The 19,866-nt window shown below is 47.1% G+C and overlaps 1 protein-coding gene across 4 annotated transcripts in view; it reads left to right on the top strand.

Annotated features, from left to right (window-relative positions):
* The window catches only part of OGT (O-linked N-acetylglucosamine (GlcNAc) transferase), a 513,172-nt gene that overhangs the window by 205,908 nt on the left and 287,398 nt on the right, over window positions 1-19,866 (top strand). For all 4 annotated transcript variants that reach the window (XM_086948604.1, XM_086948603.1, XM_086948602.1 and 1 more), the window contains exon 13: window positions 19,628-19,786. In XM_086948604.1, coding sequence (XP_086804730.1) covers window positions 19,628-19,786 — 159 coding nt within the window. The remainder of the gene's footprint in view (window positions 1-19,627; window positions 19,787-19,866) is intronic.

Genomic DNA, 19,866 nt, shown 5'->3' with positions numbered 1-19,866 from the left:
GATCTGAAGAGGGTCCACTGGCACTGTTCTCCCACCCCCCCTCCAAGAGGCCAGACCCTTGTGAGGGAAAAACAACAAAGAATACAACAATGCCAGCCAGCACTGCCTGTAGGCATAGTTACGCCACCCCTCTGGCAGGCCTCAGTCTTAAGGCAGTGTGCACTATTCCACCGGTGAGGCCATATCTGCATGAGCAGATATGCCCCTAAAATATTGGGGTCCATTTTCCTAATATTGTGCCAGGTAAGCTATAGAGTAAATGGCATGGGAACTTGACAACTTGAGTTCCAAAGCACAATGAGGGCCTCAATGAACACAGGAGTGTTTGGTACCAAACTACTCCTTCCAATAAATCCAACTGATGCAAGTGTGGGATTTATTGTTCCATGTACTCAGAGGGCACTTCAGAGGTGCACCCTAAATACCTACCAACCCCAGTGTGGTCTCTGACCAGCTGTAGGCAGCCACCACCAGACATGTTTGTGGACCCCAAGGTAGAGAGCTCCCGGTCTCTGGGACCAGTAGCAATGCACATTCTGGGCGGCGGTGTCGCACCTCCTCCTCCAAGATGGGCCTGTGTTTGAAGAGGGAAGCTGCAAAGCCCCAGCCGCCTTTGTAATGCCACCCCTAGCCTCTGCTGCTAGTAGCAGAGGCAGGTCTGATTTTCAACCCCCCTTTAGGCAGCAAAGATTCAAAAGAAAAGGAGGTGGGCCAACCCAGCCCTAAGGTAAGGACGGGAGGTGAAGCACAACCTCAAGTACCTGCCATCTTGAAAATGGGGAGACCACACAAAAGGGTGGCATAATAAATAGACTGTTTAATCTCCCATGGTAAGGTGCCCATTCGCCCCCACCTCCTGCTCCCCTAAAACGCATCCTAAATGTAATATTTAAATGGCTCCCACAGACCTAGAAACTGGATATGTGAGGACCTAAGAAAAAAGCCTAGATTCTTTCCCAAAACTGTACTTTTGTACCCCCAATTTGCACCTCTGGCCACAGAAAAGTGCAGTCTAAATGGCACACAACTGTATGCCATGCATGCAGCCCACTGCCTATGGTATAGGTAAGATACCCCTCTAGCTGGGTGTGCTACCACTGGTGCGGGTACAGTTGGATGAGCAGTGTACCCCTAAAGTGTCTAAGTCGACTCTAAGACATTGTAAGTGCAGTAAACCCATAAAGAGTATATGGTGGTGTGAGTTTGTCATTGCGAAGTCCACAGCACCATCATACCTTTACTGAATTCTGGGAAGTTTTTTAGCAAACTACTCAACATAATAAACCCACACTGATGCTAGTGTAGGATTTATTATACAATCTTTTCAGAGGGTGTCTTAGAGATGACCCCTGAAAAACTAACAGCCTCTTGTGGATTCCCTGACTTGTAAAAACCAGCCTGCCACTTCGCTCCCCGCGCCCAGAAACAAAGCCTGTCCTGGGCTAAGGTGAACACCTCTCCCAGGCCAGGAAGAGCCATCTGTGACAGTGGAGCTTCAAAGACCTTCCCACCTTTGTAACGCAACCCCCAGCCTCTCCTGCTATCAGGAGCCTGCCCCCTTCCTGTGTGTCCTCCTTTTCGACAGGAAGACAGGTGGCAAAAAGTAGCAAAGCCCAGACAGTGTGCCCACTTCTGTCAGCCCCACCCCTCAGGTGGGGGTAGCGAGGTGAAGCCCACTCTTCAGTGCCCACCATCTTGCAGATGACAGGCACTCTCCAATCAGGATTAGGGATGGGCCCACTCCCCCATGTGGGGTGAGCACACCAAGGGTGTAGTCACCCAAAGGTTAGTAGCCCATTGGCTACTTACCTCGAGACCCCTAAAATGCCCCGTAAATACAGCCCAGAAACAAGATTCCAGATTCCCGCAACCTACGAAGAGGAAGGATGAAAGACGCCCAGCAGAGCAGACTGCAGAGAAGAACTGACTTGGGCGAAGCCCTACCAGCCCGTCTGCAGGTTTCAGGGAGACTGTGCCAAACTTTCCTTGTCCTGCAGCCAGCTATCTCCATAACCCCTGGGAGGACTGACTGCTTTCAACAAAGACTGGATATCCTGTGAACAGCAGCTTTGTTTATAAGAAGCTCCCGAGACACTCTGAGCCTGCTGAGGACAAAGAAACCAAGATGCCTTGAACCACCACTGCACCAGATGCCTAAGACCTGTATCAGAGTTCCTACCAGTCCCAGTGATGTCCCCCAGCGCTCCAGAGTACGAGTCCACCATGAGTTGGCCCCTCCCGGACTCCCTGACATCGCCTGCACCCTCTGCACAGAGACCCCCTTACCCAACTGATAATGGCCTGGCATCGTGAAATCAGACCTCTAGACACCCCTGTATTGAGCCGCCCTGCGCCCTGGAGAAGAGGACTGAGGCTTGGTTTCTGTTGCAGTAACCCCTCCACTTTTTGCCAGACTACTGATGCACTTTGACTTGATGTGCCCTGGGCTCCTGCCAATCAGGTAACCAGGACCCTGTTCTTTCCCAAACTGTACCTTGTACACCCAATTGGCATCTCTGGCCACAGGTCAGCCACTGGTAAATGGTACCACAGGTACCCAGGGTACTGTGACCAGGGAAGACCTCTAAGGGCTGCAGCCCTAATTTTGCCACCCTTAGAGGCCCTATCCCTTGACACACACACACTGCCTTTGCAGCCCGCGTGTCTTGGTGCAGAACAAAGTGAAGAGTTGATATGGCACACATCCCTGTGTGCCATGCCTACAACCCATTGCCCTGGCATAGATCAGCCGCCCCTCTAGCTGGGTGCCTTATACCAGTGGTGAGGATACAGGTGCATGAACCCTGTGCCCCTACAGTGTCTAAGTCCATTCTTAGACATTGTAAGTGCAGTGCTGCCATTAAGAGTATATGGCGCTTGGAAGTTGTCATTACAAACAAGTTACTTGCCTTCGGTAACGATATATAATGAAAATAATAAACATTTATTAAGCGCCTGAATACACTAGGACAGTGCGTCTCCGCGCTAGGATGCGTTCCAACACAGAAAGATCAAGAGCAGACCAAGGAGATGGGGCGGAGGGGGGGGGGGTGGGGGTGGGGGGGGGGGGGGGTGGGTTCAGAGGAAAGAAAACCCTAAGTTAAAACTAATCTTCCGGAAATAGATGGGTCTTCAGTTTCAGACAGCTCCATCGGCAATTCAACAGGAAGGTCATTCCATTGTTGGTTGGCCAGGAATCTAAAAGATCGCCCTCCCGTCCGTGCTTTATGTATTTAATGTTTGCGAGGTATCGCAAACTGCATACTGCCCATGGATCTCAGAAGTCATCTAGGACGATAGATAGTCAACTTGTGAAGATAGATCGGACCCTTGCCCTGTGCAATACGATGACTAAAGCACATGGTCTTCAGCCTAATGCGTTCCCTCATGGGGAGCCAGTGCAAGCGCTGAAGAACACGCTTACCTGACCACCTCCTCGGCAGCTTCAGCACCTGCCTGGCCGCCGCATTTTGGACACATTGTAACTGGGTCAGTCCCCTTTTACTGAGGCCAACAGTGCCGCCTGACAAGGAGAGTCGATGGTTCGACTCGGCTGGAAGGAAGGCTTGTGGGACTGCATCCACGGCCATGAAGGCGTCCAGCGATGCGGCGTTGCTAGGGCGCTATGAACGTGCCCTGTGGGACTACCTGCAACAGTTCACGGAACTTCTGCCACGAGACAAGAGGGAGGACTACCAAGAGATCCTCACGGAGGGGATGCTGGTGTGAAACCAGGTGCAACAAAGAAACAATGTCCTGAGAGGTAAGGCTATGTAGACAATTACGTGTATCAAGAGGGAGAGAGAGGACCAGGTAGTTAGTCCAGATCCCCGGTTTATATGTATAGTTAATCAAAAAAGGACTAGCTGGGATGGGGTTGGTATGATATTATATTGTAATCATACTGGTGACTCAGTATTGTTTTGTCAGGGGGAGGTGGCACCTGTTGGGTGTCTTTAGAAAGCCCTCACCCACCAACCTAGTTGGTGGCATGCTTCATCATCGGGCCCACCCAGTGACACCTAGCGCGTCCCGGGTGTGCTACGACGCCTGACTACAGCGGAGCAGGTATGTCACTGTGTGTGCGGTGAAGGGTGTTAAGTAAGTGAGTTTAAAACGGCTTGGCGGGGGTCCCAATACCCAAAGGGTAAAAATACTTTATTAAATGGGCCTCCGCCAGCGGTTAAAAATAAGGCAGCGGGACGTTGGAGGCGAGTCACGACCTCCTACGTCCTTTAATGTGTCAACATGTTTCAGCCAGTGCCTTATCTGTAATCTGGCTTTCTTTCAGGACTGATAAGAATGTGTGTGGTTAAAATAGGGTTGTGTAGTGCAGGCTATGTGTCTACACGCCCTAAAGTGTATCTAACTGTGAGAGGGGGGATTCCCTTCTCAAGATCACGCTAGTTTTAGGTAGGTCAGACTTCAAGGTTATTGAAGTGGCATGGGGTTGACCAGGATTACTGGTCAGAGCCGGCGTGGGACCTGTTGTGCCTCCTTCGCAGAACCGGTCAAGCCGTTTTAAACTCACTTACTTAACACCCTTCACCGCACACACAGTGACATACCTGCTCCGCTGTAGTCAGGCGTCGTAGCACACCCGGGACGCGCTAGGTGTCACTGGGTGGGCCCGATGATGAAGCATGCCACCAACCAGGTTGGTGGGTGAGGGCTTTCTAAAGACACCCAACAGGTGCCACCTCCCCCTGACAAAACAATACTGAGTCACCAGTATGATTACAATATAATATCATACCAACCCCATCCCAGCTAGTCCTTTTTTGATTAACTATACATATGTAGACAATTGAACATGCATGCATATAGCATTACTTGTAGGAGAGCACTCATTGGTATGAGAAAAGATAGTTAATCATCTTTGACATGACATTAATTTCATGGTACGACTTATATACAGTTAGAAACAGCACTGCATAGATTGAATTAGTGACAACCATATAGTACTTGGTGCATAAGGTGTTCAAAGTGAGGGTGGCGACGCAAGTGAAGGAGTGAACAGCGTGAGCGGCGCACTGTGAACAAAGTGCTGATATTTTACAGTGAGTGGCTCAAGAAACATGTGACAATGTGATATCACAGTAAACAGTAGTTCTTTCAATTTGATGAGCCACGGAGGAGAGGTGCGCCTATTGTTGGGCTGTTAGGTCGACGGCGTTTCGATCCCCATTAGTTAGGATCGTCATCAGGACTTGGTTGTCTGATTTGGGGCGTGCTGCAAGGAAAGGAGAAAGTTGGTGGGCGGTTCAAAGGTGGGGATGGGGGAATGGGGGGGCGGGGAAAGGTGGTGGGTTAAAAGAATGGGATGGGAGGCAGGATGTCAAGTTACCTTGATTAGATTCCGGTAGCCCGAAAAGTAGGTTGCTTGGTAACAAGCCATCACGATTATGTGGGGCAGCCTGCAATGCATGTGGCTGGTCCAATCAGGGATCATCTGGGGCCTGCTTGTGCGCACTGAGGAAAGAAAGGGGGGAGGGGATCAATTAAACTCTGTATGGTATGGCTGGGCAGGCGCGCTGTGGATGAAAATGCGGCCGTCTTTGTTAAGCCATCAAACCTGTGATGGCTGTTAAGCGATCAATTTGGGGTAGGAGGTATGCGCAGCCGCTGGGGAATGTATTTGCGACATACCTTGGAAGAATCTGTGCCTAAATCAGCCTTCTTAGATTTGGCCGTGTTCCAGCATGTTATCTGCAGAGAAATCAATGTGGCATTTAGAATCGGGTCGTGAGCCGGATCGCGAAACAGTAGCGGTGCGATCATGGAAGTTGGCTGGTGGAGCGGGCACGTACCGGATTCAATCGGGTGCTGCTGCTAGACTCGATCTACGTGTGTGAAAGCCTGTAGGGTGTGGGTGTTTAACTTCCGTGTCTGGGCGGAGTTAGGTCAGGGGAGGGGGGCGGGATCTGGGCGTTCCCGCAGGCGTACCTGAGTGATGTCAGAGACAGAGAGCCTACGGGGAACAAAGCGTGACGGACGTGTCGCTGATTACATGTCCGGGTTTAGGAGGGGGAGGCGTCAAGCGTATCCATAGTGACGCGTCTGTTGTGACCGTGGAAAGCAACTCGAACTGGAAATCTTAATTAACAAGGACATGCATATCGTGACTCGCACATACGGACATTTTGAGACATTGTTTCAGCATAAGTCGTTAAGAAGAGCAACAAATTAATTATCAGAGTATTGTGATTTTTGAAATAAAGTGTCAAAAGGACTATTTCAAGGATTGCTTGTGCAATGCATAGACATATCATACAATTGATCAATCAAAAACAACTAAAGAGTATCTTTAACTGTAATTTACATAAAGCTCAAAAGGAGAAACGGTAAGACGAACCGTCCACCAACACCCTTAAGTGCTTGTTTTCGAGCCGTGGATGAGCCAAGAGTAGGTGGAGATGTGGGGAGCCGTCAGCCAGCGAATGTTGACGTGAAGATTTCCCCCACCACGGACTCATGGAGATGTTTGTTTAGGAATAACTGAATCCTAAAGAGAAAGTTTGTCTTTCCTTGTGTTTAGTAGGAAATTGGAAAACTAACTGAATTCCATAATCCTCATAGAACAGAGGTAACGCACCTGAGTTTTTTTTTTTACCAGTGCAGCGAACACAAATTGGTAAAAACGCATATCTATAGCTGATCTTCCTTCCAATGTGAGTAGGCACTTTAGGGGGTGTACTGCCTCGTTTCAAGAGTTTTTACATTACTGGTCCTGAGGAATGCTGGGTCGAACAAGACCCTAAAGCTGAAACATGTCCGATTTTTAGGACAGGGGGTTCAAATTTAATTAACCCTTTTTTGTCCGTTCAAGTACACTGTTTTTTAATTGGGTTCGAATCACCCCTCTATTAAGTGTTGGTCGAGGGAGTGGTCTATACTCCTTTTAACCCTTTCGATGCTCATGACGAGCTCAGCTCGTCATGATGCACAGTTGAGCTGTGCTGATGACGAGCTGAGCTCGTCACAACACCAGCAAAATGGCAATTTCCAGCACAGGAGGGGGAAAACACCTAGCAGCCAAGGTGTTAATCTGCACCTTTTTGGTTTGTTGTACCATTACACGCACTAACTAAAGGAACCCGATAAAGACAAACGGCTACCTACCTAGTGTGGGTGCCTGAGGGTTCCCCTTTTTTCCTCATTGAAAATTCACTACCTTTTTGACACAGCTAATATTTCTGCATGGGGCACTTAAGAGTGTTGGTGGACGGTTGGTCTTACCGTTTCTCCTTTTGAGCTTTATGTAAATTATAGTTAAAGATACTCTTTAGTTGTTTTTGATTGATTATCCGAAGGGGTGTGAGAGTATTCAACTTTGCCCTTTCTCTCCTGTTTATACATATCATACAATTGCTCAAAAACATTAAAAGCATTGCGGAGGAGACAGTTTCAATGGGCAGTCTATTGTCAGCATTTCGTGGAGATCCTTAGAATTGAGTGTGCCTCACTGCGACATATTATACAATTGTGATATAGAAAGGAACAATATGTAAGGGAGGGCGGCTGTGGGTATGGATAGCCTTCTAGATGGGAGGCCGAGGGTGGTCTAGAGGTTGAGACAGTGTATTAGGTAGTTCAGTGTTAGTAAGGTTGCTAGCCTATAAGTTCTGGGTATAGACAAACTCTGGGTGAACTATCTTTTCTCATACCAATGAGTGCTCTCCTTCTTTCCTTACAAGTAATGCTATATGCATGCATGTTTAATTGTCTACATATCCTTACCTCTCAGGACATTGTTTCTTTGTTGCACCTTACCTACCCAGTCCTGAATTGGTATATGGGTTACACTCCTGTAAAATTTACACAAGGTGTCAAACCAGGTCATCAGCTCGGCTGCGGATGTCTCTTTTGGCTGCCCATGGATACTGTCATGGGATCAACCAGCGGCGCCATGCTTGGCTCAGGCTCAGATCACTCAAGCCGAAGGCCCAGCAGCGGGTGGCCAGTCTGCCCTGTCCGGAAAGCATGCAGATGATGAGATGGCCCGCATGAAGGCAGAGGCAGAGACCCTGACGGCTGTGGGCTTGGAGAAGCCCAAAGAAAAGAAGGCCTACCGCCCGTTCCAGAGACGGTTCGGTGCACAGGGAAGAGGACGAGGTCAGTCTTCGGGACAGCAGCAGCAGCAACCGCAGCAGTTCCGGAGACCCTTCCAGAAGCGCCAGAAGGGTAGAGGGGGACAGCAGTCCTCTACAGCGAACAAGGGCCCGGCCGGGTCTTGACCCTGAGCGGTTACTTCCCCCTCCATCCGTTACCCGCTCCGGTGGGGGGGAAGCGTTCAATTTTTTTCTGGCAGAGTGGAGAAAAATTACTCGGGACAAGTGGGTGCTGAATATTGTTTGCAATGCATACAGTCTTCGGTTCACCAGCCCGCCTCCATTAATTCCTCAGGTCAGCTCGCGGTTTCAACTGCTCGAGCTCCAGGCGGAGGCCGATATCCTGTTAAGGAAAAGGGCGATAGAAAACGTACCTCTGTCTCAAAGAGGAAGAAGTCTGTACTCCCGGTTCTTCCTGGTTTGCAAGAAGGACAAGAACGAGTTCAGGCCCATTCTGGACTTGCGACAGGCAAACAAGTGGATTCGCAGAGAAAAGTTTTGCATGCTGTCGTTGCATCAGATTTATCCTCAGTTGCAACAGGGAGACTGGCTATGTGCAATAGACCTACATGATGCGTACTTCCATGTACCCATTGCACACAAACACAGGAAGTTCCTGCGATTTCAAGTCAACACCAATCATTATCCATACACAGTACTGCCATTCGGGCTGAAGTCTGCGCCCAGAACATTCTCGAAGTGCATGGCAGTGGTAGCAGTGCACCTAAGGAAGAACAAGGTGTTTGTCTACCCATACCTGGACGATTGGTTGATCAAGGCCTCCTTCTCGGAAGCTCAGGCACACTTCCAGAAGACGTGCGTTCTCTTGAACAAGCTGGGGTTGCACATCAACATGTCCAAGTCTGTCCCGACTCCGGTCCAGTGCATTCAGTACTTGGGAGCCACCAGCAATACGCTGTCAGCAAGCGTGTCTCCTTCGGAGGAGCGACTATTATCACTCCTTCGGAAGGTTCAGGCTCTTATGACCACTCCATCTACAACATTGAGGACGGTGTCTTCTCTACTGGGATCGATGGCCTCTTGTATCTTCCTAACGCCACGCATGGCTGCACATGAGACCGTTGCAGGAGTGCTTGGAGGATCAGTGGGATCAGAAGAGAGGGTCTTGGGACGACAAGATACGATTGTCTCTGCATGCTCTTCAGTCTCTGAAGTGGTGGTGTTCAGCGAGGAATCTCCTCAGAGGGGTCCCCTTCCACAAGGACATTCCCACTCAGACTATCGTGACGGATGCTTCTCTCCACGGTTGGAGGCGTACTCCGGAGACTTACAAATTCAAGGAACGTGGTCCCAGATGGAGTCCACGTATCACATCAATTTCCTGGAACTCAGAGCTGTTCACTTGGCACTGAAGGCCTTTCATCCGTCCTTTCAGACCAAATCTCTGCTTGTACAGACGGACAATACGACCACGCTGTATTACCTCAACAAGCAGGGGAGCTCGAGATCACGCACTGTCGCAGGAGGCGCAGGCGACCTGGCACTGGCTTCTGGCCAGAGGACTGACGATAACGGCTACCCATATGCCAGGTGTGCAGAATGTTCAGGCGGACGCACTGAGCAGACTGATTCAGGAAAATCATGAATGGGTCATAAACGACGAAGTACTAGGAGAAGTCTTCGCAAGGTGGGGAACTCCAGACATAGATCTGTTCGCCACCGCCGAAAACAGCAAATGCCGAGACTTCACCTCCAGGTACTACCAGCAAGGGACGCTGGGGGATGCGCTATGGATCAGCTGGTCGAACAGCTTTCTGTACGCTTTTCCACCCATTCCCCTGATTCCAGCGGTGCTTATCAAGCTGTCCCGGTCCAGGGCGCGTATGATACTGATCGCCCCGGAATGGCCCAGACAGTGGTGGTTCACGGACCTGCTTCCCCGATCTCTTTCCTCACATACGGCTGCCGTGCAGGCCGGACCTTCTCACAAAGTTCAGGGGCGGATGTTGCACCCCAACCTCTCGTCTTTGAGTTTGGCAGCATGGTTCCTGAGAGAGTGCAATATGGCTATTTGTATCTTCCCGGAGATTGCATGGACCTACTGAAGGAGGCTAAGCGGCCTTCCACTCGGACTTCCTATGCTTACAAGTGGAAGAGGTTTTGTATCTGGTGCAAGTCCAAGAACTATGACCCTACGACGTGCAAGGAGGACGTCATCCTTCCTTACCTTCTACTTTTGGCGCAGTCTGGCCTTAATGTTCATTCCATTAAGGTTCATCTAGCTGCATTTGAATGCCTACAGGAAATGCCCTTCATAGACTTCCTTCTTCCAGATCCCTGTGATCAAAGATGTTTTGGAAGGCTTGAAGAAAGTATTCCTTCCTGTCAGGCTTCCTTCGCCTTCATGGGAATTGAATGTGGTGCTGTCCAGATTGATGAAGGAGCCTTTTGAACCTATTCATAAGGCTTCGTTGCAGCATCTGTCCTGGAAGGCGGCGTTCCTCGTGGCCATTACATCGGCCCGCAGGGTGAGTGAAATTCAGGCGTTGTGTTGCCAAGAACCTTATACTGTATTTCATGCTGCTAAGGTTGTTATGCGTACTCACCCTAAATTTCTTCCCAAGGTTATTTTTGATTTTCGTGCCAACCAGACTATAACTTTGCCTATGTTTTTTCAGAATCCTTCATCTCCAGCGGAAAGGTCTTTACATTCCCTGGATGTTAGGAGGGTGTTAACATTTCATCTGGATAAGACCAAAGATAATCGTAGGTCAGACCAATTATTAATCAATTATAGATCAGTCAGGACGGGTCTTGCTACCTCTAAGCAGTCCATCTCTAGGTGGATTGTGACCTGCATACAACTTAGTTACCAAAAGGCTAATAAGACCTTGGGGGTAAACCTAAGGCTCATTCCACCAGGGGAAAAGCTGCCATGGCGGCTTTGCTACGTAATGTTCCAATTGCAGAAATCTGCAAGGCTGCCACTTGGAAGTCGGTCCATACCTTTGCCAAGCATTACTGCCTGGACACTGATGCCAGGGCAGACGCTCAGGTTGGGCAGGCTTCGCTGCGAAATTTGTTCGCACAGTAGTGGTGTTATTTCTCGTTTATCCACCGCCGCTTTGGTGTGGGGATGGGCTTGCCTTCTATTCACTAGATTATGACTATACACAGAGATCCCCTACTACAGAAGGAATAGTTTCTGTCCTGTAACTCCAGTTCTGTGGTAGGGGTATCTGTTATAGTCATGAGCGCCTGCCCTCCTCCCCGGCGGAGAGAGATATTCATGTAAGGAATGCTACAGGTCTGGCGTGTTACGCCTTCAAAAAGAACTGAAAGTAAAAGGGACCTGCAGTGCATTCTAGTATACTGTGAAGTTCTGGAAAGTTCTCTTAAAGGCACAGTATCCTGTTTTGAGCCACATAATGGCAGCCTATGGGGCTTGTCTGTCCATATCTTCCTCTCTCATTCCAGAGGGTTTTTGCTGCTGAAGCAAGGGAAATCTGGACAGACTTTGCTGTTTGTGGATTTTTGGTGGAATTTCTAGTTGAAGTACTGGACAGTGTAGCCTGGTGATATAGGCTGCATTATCTGTCTTTAATTCTCTTAAGTGTCTGTGCAGTTCTGCATTTTTCGACACCGTAGGAGATTATTTTTGATTGCTCCGTGGTCCACGCACAAGGGGGCGGACTATTCACTAGATTAGGACTATAACAGATACCCCTACTACAGTACTGGAGTTACAGGACAGAAACTACTCCTTCCAACGCCAAGAGACGGGGGTATACTCCCTATACTTCCTTATTCCCAAGAAAGACGGTTTCCTCAGACCAATATTGGACCTCAGACCCCTAAAGCAATACATACTGCCGGAGCACTTCCATATGATCACACTACAGCAAGTGCTCCCCTTGCTACAGCAAGGAGACTTCCTGGCAATGCTGGACCTCAAGGACGCGTATTTTCACATACCCATCCATCCAGCTCACAGGAAATATCTCCGGTTCACAATAGGTCAGCTACCAATTCAAGGTTCTCCCCTTCCGGGTGAACACAGCTCCAAGAGTGTTTATAAAATGCTTAGCCACAGTAGTTTCACATTTCAGGAGGCAGCACATCCATGTGTTCCCGTACCTAGACGATTGGCTCATACAAGCAAAATCGTACCAATAGTGAGCAAAAGACACATCTCAAACCCTCCAGCTGCTACACAGACTAGGGTTTTCCATAAACTACCCAACATCGCATCTACAACCATCCCACTTACAACAATATCTGGGAGCGACTATAGATACTTCAGTGGCAAAGGCATACCCAAACTCAGCGAGGATAGCCAGCATGCAGATGCTCATTCGCACATTTCTGCCACAACTCTCTTCCAGCAAGAGTCTTCATGCAGCTCATAGGCATGATGGCCTCCTGCATATTCATTGTCCCCCATGCCAGACTTCAAATGCGCCCATTGCAGGAATGCCTAGCACGCAGTGGAACCAGGCTCAAGGACAACTAAAAGACCTAGTGTTGATACAGTCGCGCTCATAACTCTCTGCAGGGGCGGAACCCACCAAACCTTTCCAAGGGGCGACTGTTCCAAGAGCTGGTTCCACAACTAGTACTAACAGCGGACGCATCACTTACAGGCTGGGAAGCCCACCTCCTTCACTACACAGTACACAGGCTATGGACAAACAAACAAAATAAACTGCATATCAACCAACTAGAGTTGCTAGCGATATTCCTAGCCCTGAAAGCATTCCAAAGATACTTGTACAGCAAGACTGTGTTTATCCGGACAGACATGACCGCAATGTACTATAAAAACAAAAGCATTTATTGAAAGGAGGGTCCAAGGGAATATTTATAGACCCCACAACATTTACAGTCCCCTAACAGAACATATAAATACAAAAGAGTAACTGTGGGTCTTAGGCAAAAAGGCCCTATAGTATGTCTCATGTGTTATGACTTATTACCTAAATACATCCAATGTGTCAGTATGGTATGCAACAGGATACTCGCACAACGTGTCAGGTTACCATCAGTTAACCATCCTATACCGCCCTTTCCATCATTTGGGCCACTGCACAGAGGGGAGAGTCCTCGTTGCAACCACTTCACTAGAATCTAGCTGTGAAGTGTGTGGGACTCACTAAGTTGTTAAGTAGGCAAGGATTGGTTACTAGAAACAGTGCATAAAGAAAGATGAGTGAGATAAAGTGCTCAATTAAAATTGGAGAGTGGACGCAAAATTTGCTTTATTCTATGGCCGTACACTTCCAATGGATAAAAACATAATTAGTGCAAAGAGTCAGTGGGTTCAACAAATAACTACTGACTAGATGTTTAGGTCGACATGTTCCTGCAGTTTTATGATCCTCAAAAGGTATCTACTGCTTCATCAGGACCAATTAGAACTCTGCTACTGTTTCAAAAATATGTGTAAGTGAAAAAACAAAAGAGCAGGATATCACCCGATTCGTCCTATCAGTCCTCCTTAAATGCGAGAGGAATGTGCTTCTCACCTGGCTACAGCTCAGGTTCTAGGGGCACCGCTCTCTCCGTCGGTACTCCACGCTGCCTTCTGGGCTGACAGCTGACACAAACGGGGAAGAACACACTCTCCACAACTGTCCCACCTAGCACAGAGCATATGGAAGTGGGCAATTCCAAAAGATATCTTTCTCCTGGCAGAACACCTCCCAGGGAAAGACAATCAGATTGCAGACCTGCTCAGCAGGCACAGCCAGCAACTACACAAATGGGAGATTCACCCCCAAGTTCTCCAACCATTCTTCAGGCAGTGGGGGCACCCAGAGATAGACCTGTTTGCCACAAGCGAAAACTCAAAATGCCAGTACTTTGCCGCCAGGTTCCCTCATCCGTTGTCACAAGGCAATGCGATATGGATGAACTGGTCAGGCAGATTTGTGTACGCTTTTCCCCCAGCACCACTGATTTCGCTGGTGGCACGCAAACTGCGGAAACAGTCACTCACACTGATCCTAGTTGCTCCCACATGGGCGAGACAGCCATGGTACACAACGTTCCTGGAACTTTCAGTAGTTCCTCCTCAAACGCTGCGCCTGGCATCCTATCTTCTAACTCGGAACCATGGAGACATCAGACACCCAGATCCCAATCAGATGAATCTTGCGATCAGGTCCTATCCAACTTCCATTTTAATCAATCAATAGAACTGCCAGTGTTCTTCCAAAATCCACAGTCTGTAGCTAAAAGAGCTCTACACACACTGGATGTAAAGAGAGCTCTGCTTTATTATGTTGACAGAACGAAATCATTTAGGAAGACAAAGCATTTATTTGTTGCTTTTTTACCACAATATAAAGGAAATCCAATATCAAAATCCGGAATAGTCGGATGGTTCGTTAAATGCAATCAAATATGCTATCAAAAGGCCAAACGCACTTTAACTGTCCCCCCGAGAGCACACTCTACGTGAAAAATTGGGGCATCCATGGCTTTCCTAGGGAATATTCCTCTTGAAGACGTATGTAGAGCAGCCACATGGACTATCATACACACCTTCACAGAACACTACTGTGTAGACGTGCAAGCAAAGCAGCAAGCTGCTGTAGGCCAGGCTGTCCTCAAAACTCTTTTTCAAACTGCTGCAGCTGGCACAGGTGACCCCCGCTAGAAGAGATACTGCTATGTATTCTATGCACAGATATGAATTCAGCATCCCACATGCCTCGAACGGAATATGCTACTTACCAGTATGCATCTGTTCTTGGCATGTAGGGCTGCTGATATTCATATTGCCCGTCCTCCTCCCCGGTGCCTGTTGCAGCTGCAGCATTATCTTTTGCATGGACATCTCTTACTTTACTATCTCCATCTCTGCCACAATGGCGAAAAACAATTTGAGGATGGAGAAGATGCGCATGCGCACTGTAGTCCAGGGGAGCAGTCGTCTATCTCGTGATACTTCGAAGACTCTTCCAGGACAACCAGGTGCAATCATCCGGACCCAACACTAGGCGGCGATCTATATACAGATATGAATGTCAGCTCCTACATGCCATGAACAGATGCATACTGGTAAGTAGCATATTCCTTATGGATGCATATACAAGTGACGGCGTAGAAAAGGGCATTCAAGTGTATCCATTATTCAAAAGTTAGATTATGGGAACTCCCTCCTGGGAACTATGGGAACTCCCTCCTATGTGGACTTAGTAAAAAGGGCCTAACACAGCTTCAACGCGTCCAGAACGCTGCAGTGAGGCTGGTCCTCAACCTCCCTAGGAGAGCCTCTGGGAAACATGCATTACGCACCCTTCATTGGCTCCCAATAATGGAAAGAATCAATTTCAAAACCATGTGCATCACCCACCGTATAGCTTACAAAAAAGCACCTCCATATCTCCAGGACTTGCTTCCAGTATATCGCCCTACACGTCCTTTGAGGTCAATGGGTAGCATGCAATTAGTGGTACCTCGGACACATAGAGCAAGGATGGGAGGACGCTCTTTCAGATACCATGCCAGCAACAACTGGAATAACCTACCTATCGAACTGAGGATGGAGCCCTCTGAAACCAGGTTCAGACAGAGGCTGAAAACCCATCTTTTTCCCAGGTTAAACTCAGCATAGTGTTCCCTTGCCCCTGTGTCCAGCCTCTTGAGCCCGGCCGAAGAGTTGTAGGAAGGGTTGTCAGCGCGGGGACGCACTGTTCTCTGTGCAACCAAGCGCTTAATAAATGCCATAAACTAAACTAAACTAAAAAAAATATCACATTCAGTTTTCGAACGATTGTAGGTCATTATTAGTAGGTTGAGGAAGACTGGCAACATTTCATGGTGGTTTCAAAATATGTACCAAGCGAACGGTCAGATTGTGCTGCCTACATACTTTTTCCACAGGTACACTCCATTATATATGTGACGAATCTAGTAAGACTAATTAAATCTTTGATGTTGTGTTTAGCTCTTCTGCACATAGAGCAAGCACAGTATTGGTTTTTATAAGTGCAGGTCTTGCTCTATGGGCAGATGGGCTAAACACAACACCAAAGATTTCATTAGTCCCAACGGAGAGAAACACACGATCAAAAGTAACATCAACTGCACTACTAGATGCGTCACATATATAATTGAGTGTACCTGGGGTAAAATGTATGTAGGCAGCACAATCAGACCGTTGAAAAACGGGATCACTGAACACATGTGCAATTCAAAAACAAGATCCATGATACCCAGTTGCATTGCATGCGGCCGCATGTCAGGCATCCTGTGATGATCACCCAAAGGTTAAGTTCTTTGGCATATACATCATCCCACCCACTATTCGGGGTGGCAACAGGGAATTGCAATTAAGACGGAATGAGGCCATGTGATCATGCTCCATTGTTCAGTTGAGTGCGGTCTTAATTATGACCATGAGCTTCAGTACTTCCTAGGGGATTAGAATATCTGTTACTGATGATGTCACTTTCGCTTGTTACATATTTTGAAACCACCATGAAATGTTTCCAGTCTTCCTCAACCTACTAATAATGACCTAAAATTGTTCGAAAACTGAATGTGGTATTTGTTTTGAATAATGGATACACTTGAATGTCCTTTTTTACGCTGTAACTTGTATATGCATCCATAAATGAGCATTATAAATATCCTATGTTGACGGCGATCATGCAATATATATAACATGCTTTGGGGCACATATTGTTTGAACTGTCCAAGAATTCTGCCCATATTTAATGATTTAACAAGTAATGCATAAACATGTATTTTAACCTGTTTAATATTTGCTATATGAATACAACTAAGACTGGCTAATATATTGCCTGCATATAACAGGAACGATTTGTGGTTGCGCATGCTCACTTTGTACTAAGGTGTCATCGCAGCCTTTTCTCTACTTTTTGCTTTCAAATGCACAAAATCTTCCCAGTCTCCACCATTCCCCTTTCTGTATCACACTCACTCTCATCGGTACCTTTTAATTTTATGTTGTCTCTTTTCTCGCTTGAGTCTCTGGCTCACTACAACTCTGCACACTTAATAGTTTTTGTGATTTCTCTCACTGTTTAACTTACTAGTGACTTGGGTGTCACTCTTAGCGCTCGTAACACAACCTTAAGTCCTATTGTCGCATCACACAATATTTCCAGGTTAACGTTCTAGTCATATGACACGGGCACCGGAAGTTGTTTTCACTCCTTCCGAGTAGCAGTCTAGCTTTCCCGAATCGGGTCTGCGTCACTCCCACGGGGCGGGGTACTTATTTCTGCATCCAGCGGAAATTTACTGTGACCATATCAGGCGCACAGAAGAGATACTGTTTTCAGACGCACCCGTCGAAAAACTTGGTAAGTCTTCCACTTTGAGATACACCGGCCGGTGTACTCGCAGTTGTAATATTTTCGATATTCTCGTACTTACTGGTTTTTAGACTTTTTCCCCTCTACTTTTTGTTTTCAGTTCCGCTATTTGGGATCGTTGATCCACATGCTTTTACCACACTGTGGTTGTATCCTTCTGACCACTCACCTGTAAGTTCTCCCCTTTATTAATCTCACACTTGCTCATACCCATGACATGTATTCAAATCAGTGGTCCACTTCACTCTGCTCGTTATCCACTTCGTTTATGTATAGGACTTTCGGGATATTTACAGTAGGCTTCTCAGCCGCTTATGAGCGCGCTTACCACGACATGGCTCGACATTATAACCACTACTCTTATGCCAATACACATGTGAGATTATCTTTTCCCAGTCGTGTCTCGACTATGTCACGCCATACTTTATTATGGACTACATGACCTAGCGAGCTCATTGTGGGCTGAGCACCCCACTCCCCCTACACGGCTTGTCACCTTTGTATGGATACATTATTGGTTGCTTTTATACACCACAGTGGCCAATATTGATTTCCCCCTATTGTTAGCAGAGTTGTTCATCTAGTTTTTTCCCGTTTTTAACTCCGCCTTTCCTCCCGTTATGTTCTTACTAGAGTTGACCGCTAAACTCAAAGTGTATCGTTTTCTACGACCCTACGGGATACCCAATAGGACACTTCCTTTCTGGCAAGCGGTCACAGATGTGCTTTACTCGAAACCCAGTAGGATGGCTGCTTCACCTGTACACTTACACCTGAGATAGGTAGATACCTAAATAATGCAAACGAAAGTACAGGGCTACACCTATCGACTAGACGATTTTTACCCGGTCCAGAGGCTCTAGCTGGTCGGAATTATCATCCGACAGAGCGGAGAGATATTCCATGATTAGTTTTCCACAAGGTCGATGACTTATACAATTTGACCCGTATACCACTAAAAGCAAGCAGCTTATAGTAGTTCACCTTTGTGTTTTACAGACCTTCTTATCCTAAACTCTCCTTGTACAGGTACGATCAGCTGTTGGCAACTCTCCTCAGGCACAAAGGCAGTGTTTGTCATGTTTACTCACAGCACTGTTTTTGTCTCCCTTGCTCCCCATCCTGACTGTCACGATTTTCACCCTCACCATTGCATACTGTTGTTCAATTCACAACGTTCATCATAACTCACCTCTGTTGGCCCTGGGGTGATTCTCTACAATTATCCAGGGACACTCAGTGTGGTTTCCTTATCCAACCACACCCCTCACCAAACCCTTACCCCACACAACACGTATTGTTTTTTTTTTCCTTTGGCACCTCCGTTTTATGCAGTAATTGTAACACTGCAAAGCAAAAGTTTAACAATGTTGGTATACATCCCAAAACATTCCTCCTTGTATCCTCACCCAGCCCTGAAGAGTCGCATGCAGACTGCACACGCGACGAAACGCGCGTCGGCTGGTCTTTCCGTGTCTGAACATTAAGACACTTCACATCAACGCCTGAATAGCCTAAATATATCATCATTATTGTGTGTTTTTTCAGGCCTTTGTCTCCGTAATGTTTCACATTTCAATACTGACATTACTGTCTAACTTATTTTAAAGTGTTCATGGGTATTTTGTTTTTGTAATTATCCAGAGCTAGCGCCAGTTAGTACTTCTTTTTGGGGGGTTTTAGGGCTTATCCCCTCACCCGCTTGCACCTCAACTCTCAGGGAATCACCACTTTTTGGTATATTAGCGTTATTACATAGCTGTGCTAGAGGAAAAAACCCTTGCTCTGACCCATAAGAACTAGAAAGTGACTAATGTTTAAAAATTCACATCTCCGGTTCCCTACAGTGGATTTTTTATCGTTTTGGTGTAATTTAAAAGATAAAAATATTACCTATTTTTATAAACTAATGATGGATTTTTATTTTGTTTTGTCTTAATTATTTCCTGAAATTGTTTTTAAATGCTTTAAGTACCTGTCTTTGAAGTTAAGCCTGTCTGCTTGCAGCCACGTTACCAAGGGTTGAGCATAGGAATAAATTTCTAAGACCTATGCTGAGTCCTATCATGTGTTAGTGGCCTTATTGCTAGTGGCAGACCTACTTTTGCCCCTACCAATAATCCACTTTCCAACAGTCAGCTATACATGCTTAACATTTTACACATTTGTGTTCAGAATTTGAACTCACTGTGATATATTTTGCAGATTAATGTCCTTCACAAGCCACCCTACGAGCACCCAAAAGACCTGAAAGCGAGCGAAGGCAGGCTGCGTGTTGGTTACGTTAGTTCAGACTTTGGAAATCACCCAACCTCCCATCTTATGCAGTCTATCCCTGGCATGCATGACCCGGACAAATTTGAGGTAAGCATAAAATGTTGGTGCACAATCACTGTTAACCAGCTTATGTGCTCCTATCGAAGTGCCTTTTTGGCCCACAAAAT

The sequence above is a fragment of the Lissotriton vulgaris genome, unplaced genomic scaffold, assembly GCF_964263255.1.
Source record: "Lissotriton vulgaris unplaced genomic scaffold, aLisVul1.2 SCAFFOLD_759, whole genome shotgun sequence".
NCBI lineage: Eukaryota > Metazoa > Chordata > Amphibia > Caudata > Salamandridae > Lissotriton > Lissotriton vulgaris.
The sequence above is the reverse complement of the archived record's forward strand: the minus strand, read 5'-3'. Positions and strand labels throughout refer to the sequence as shown.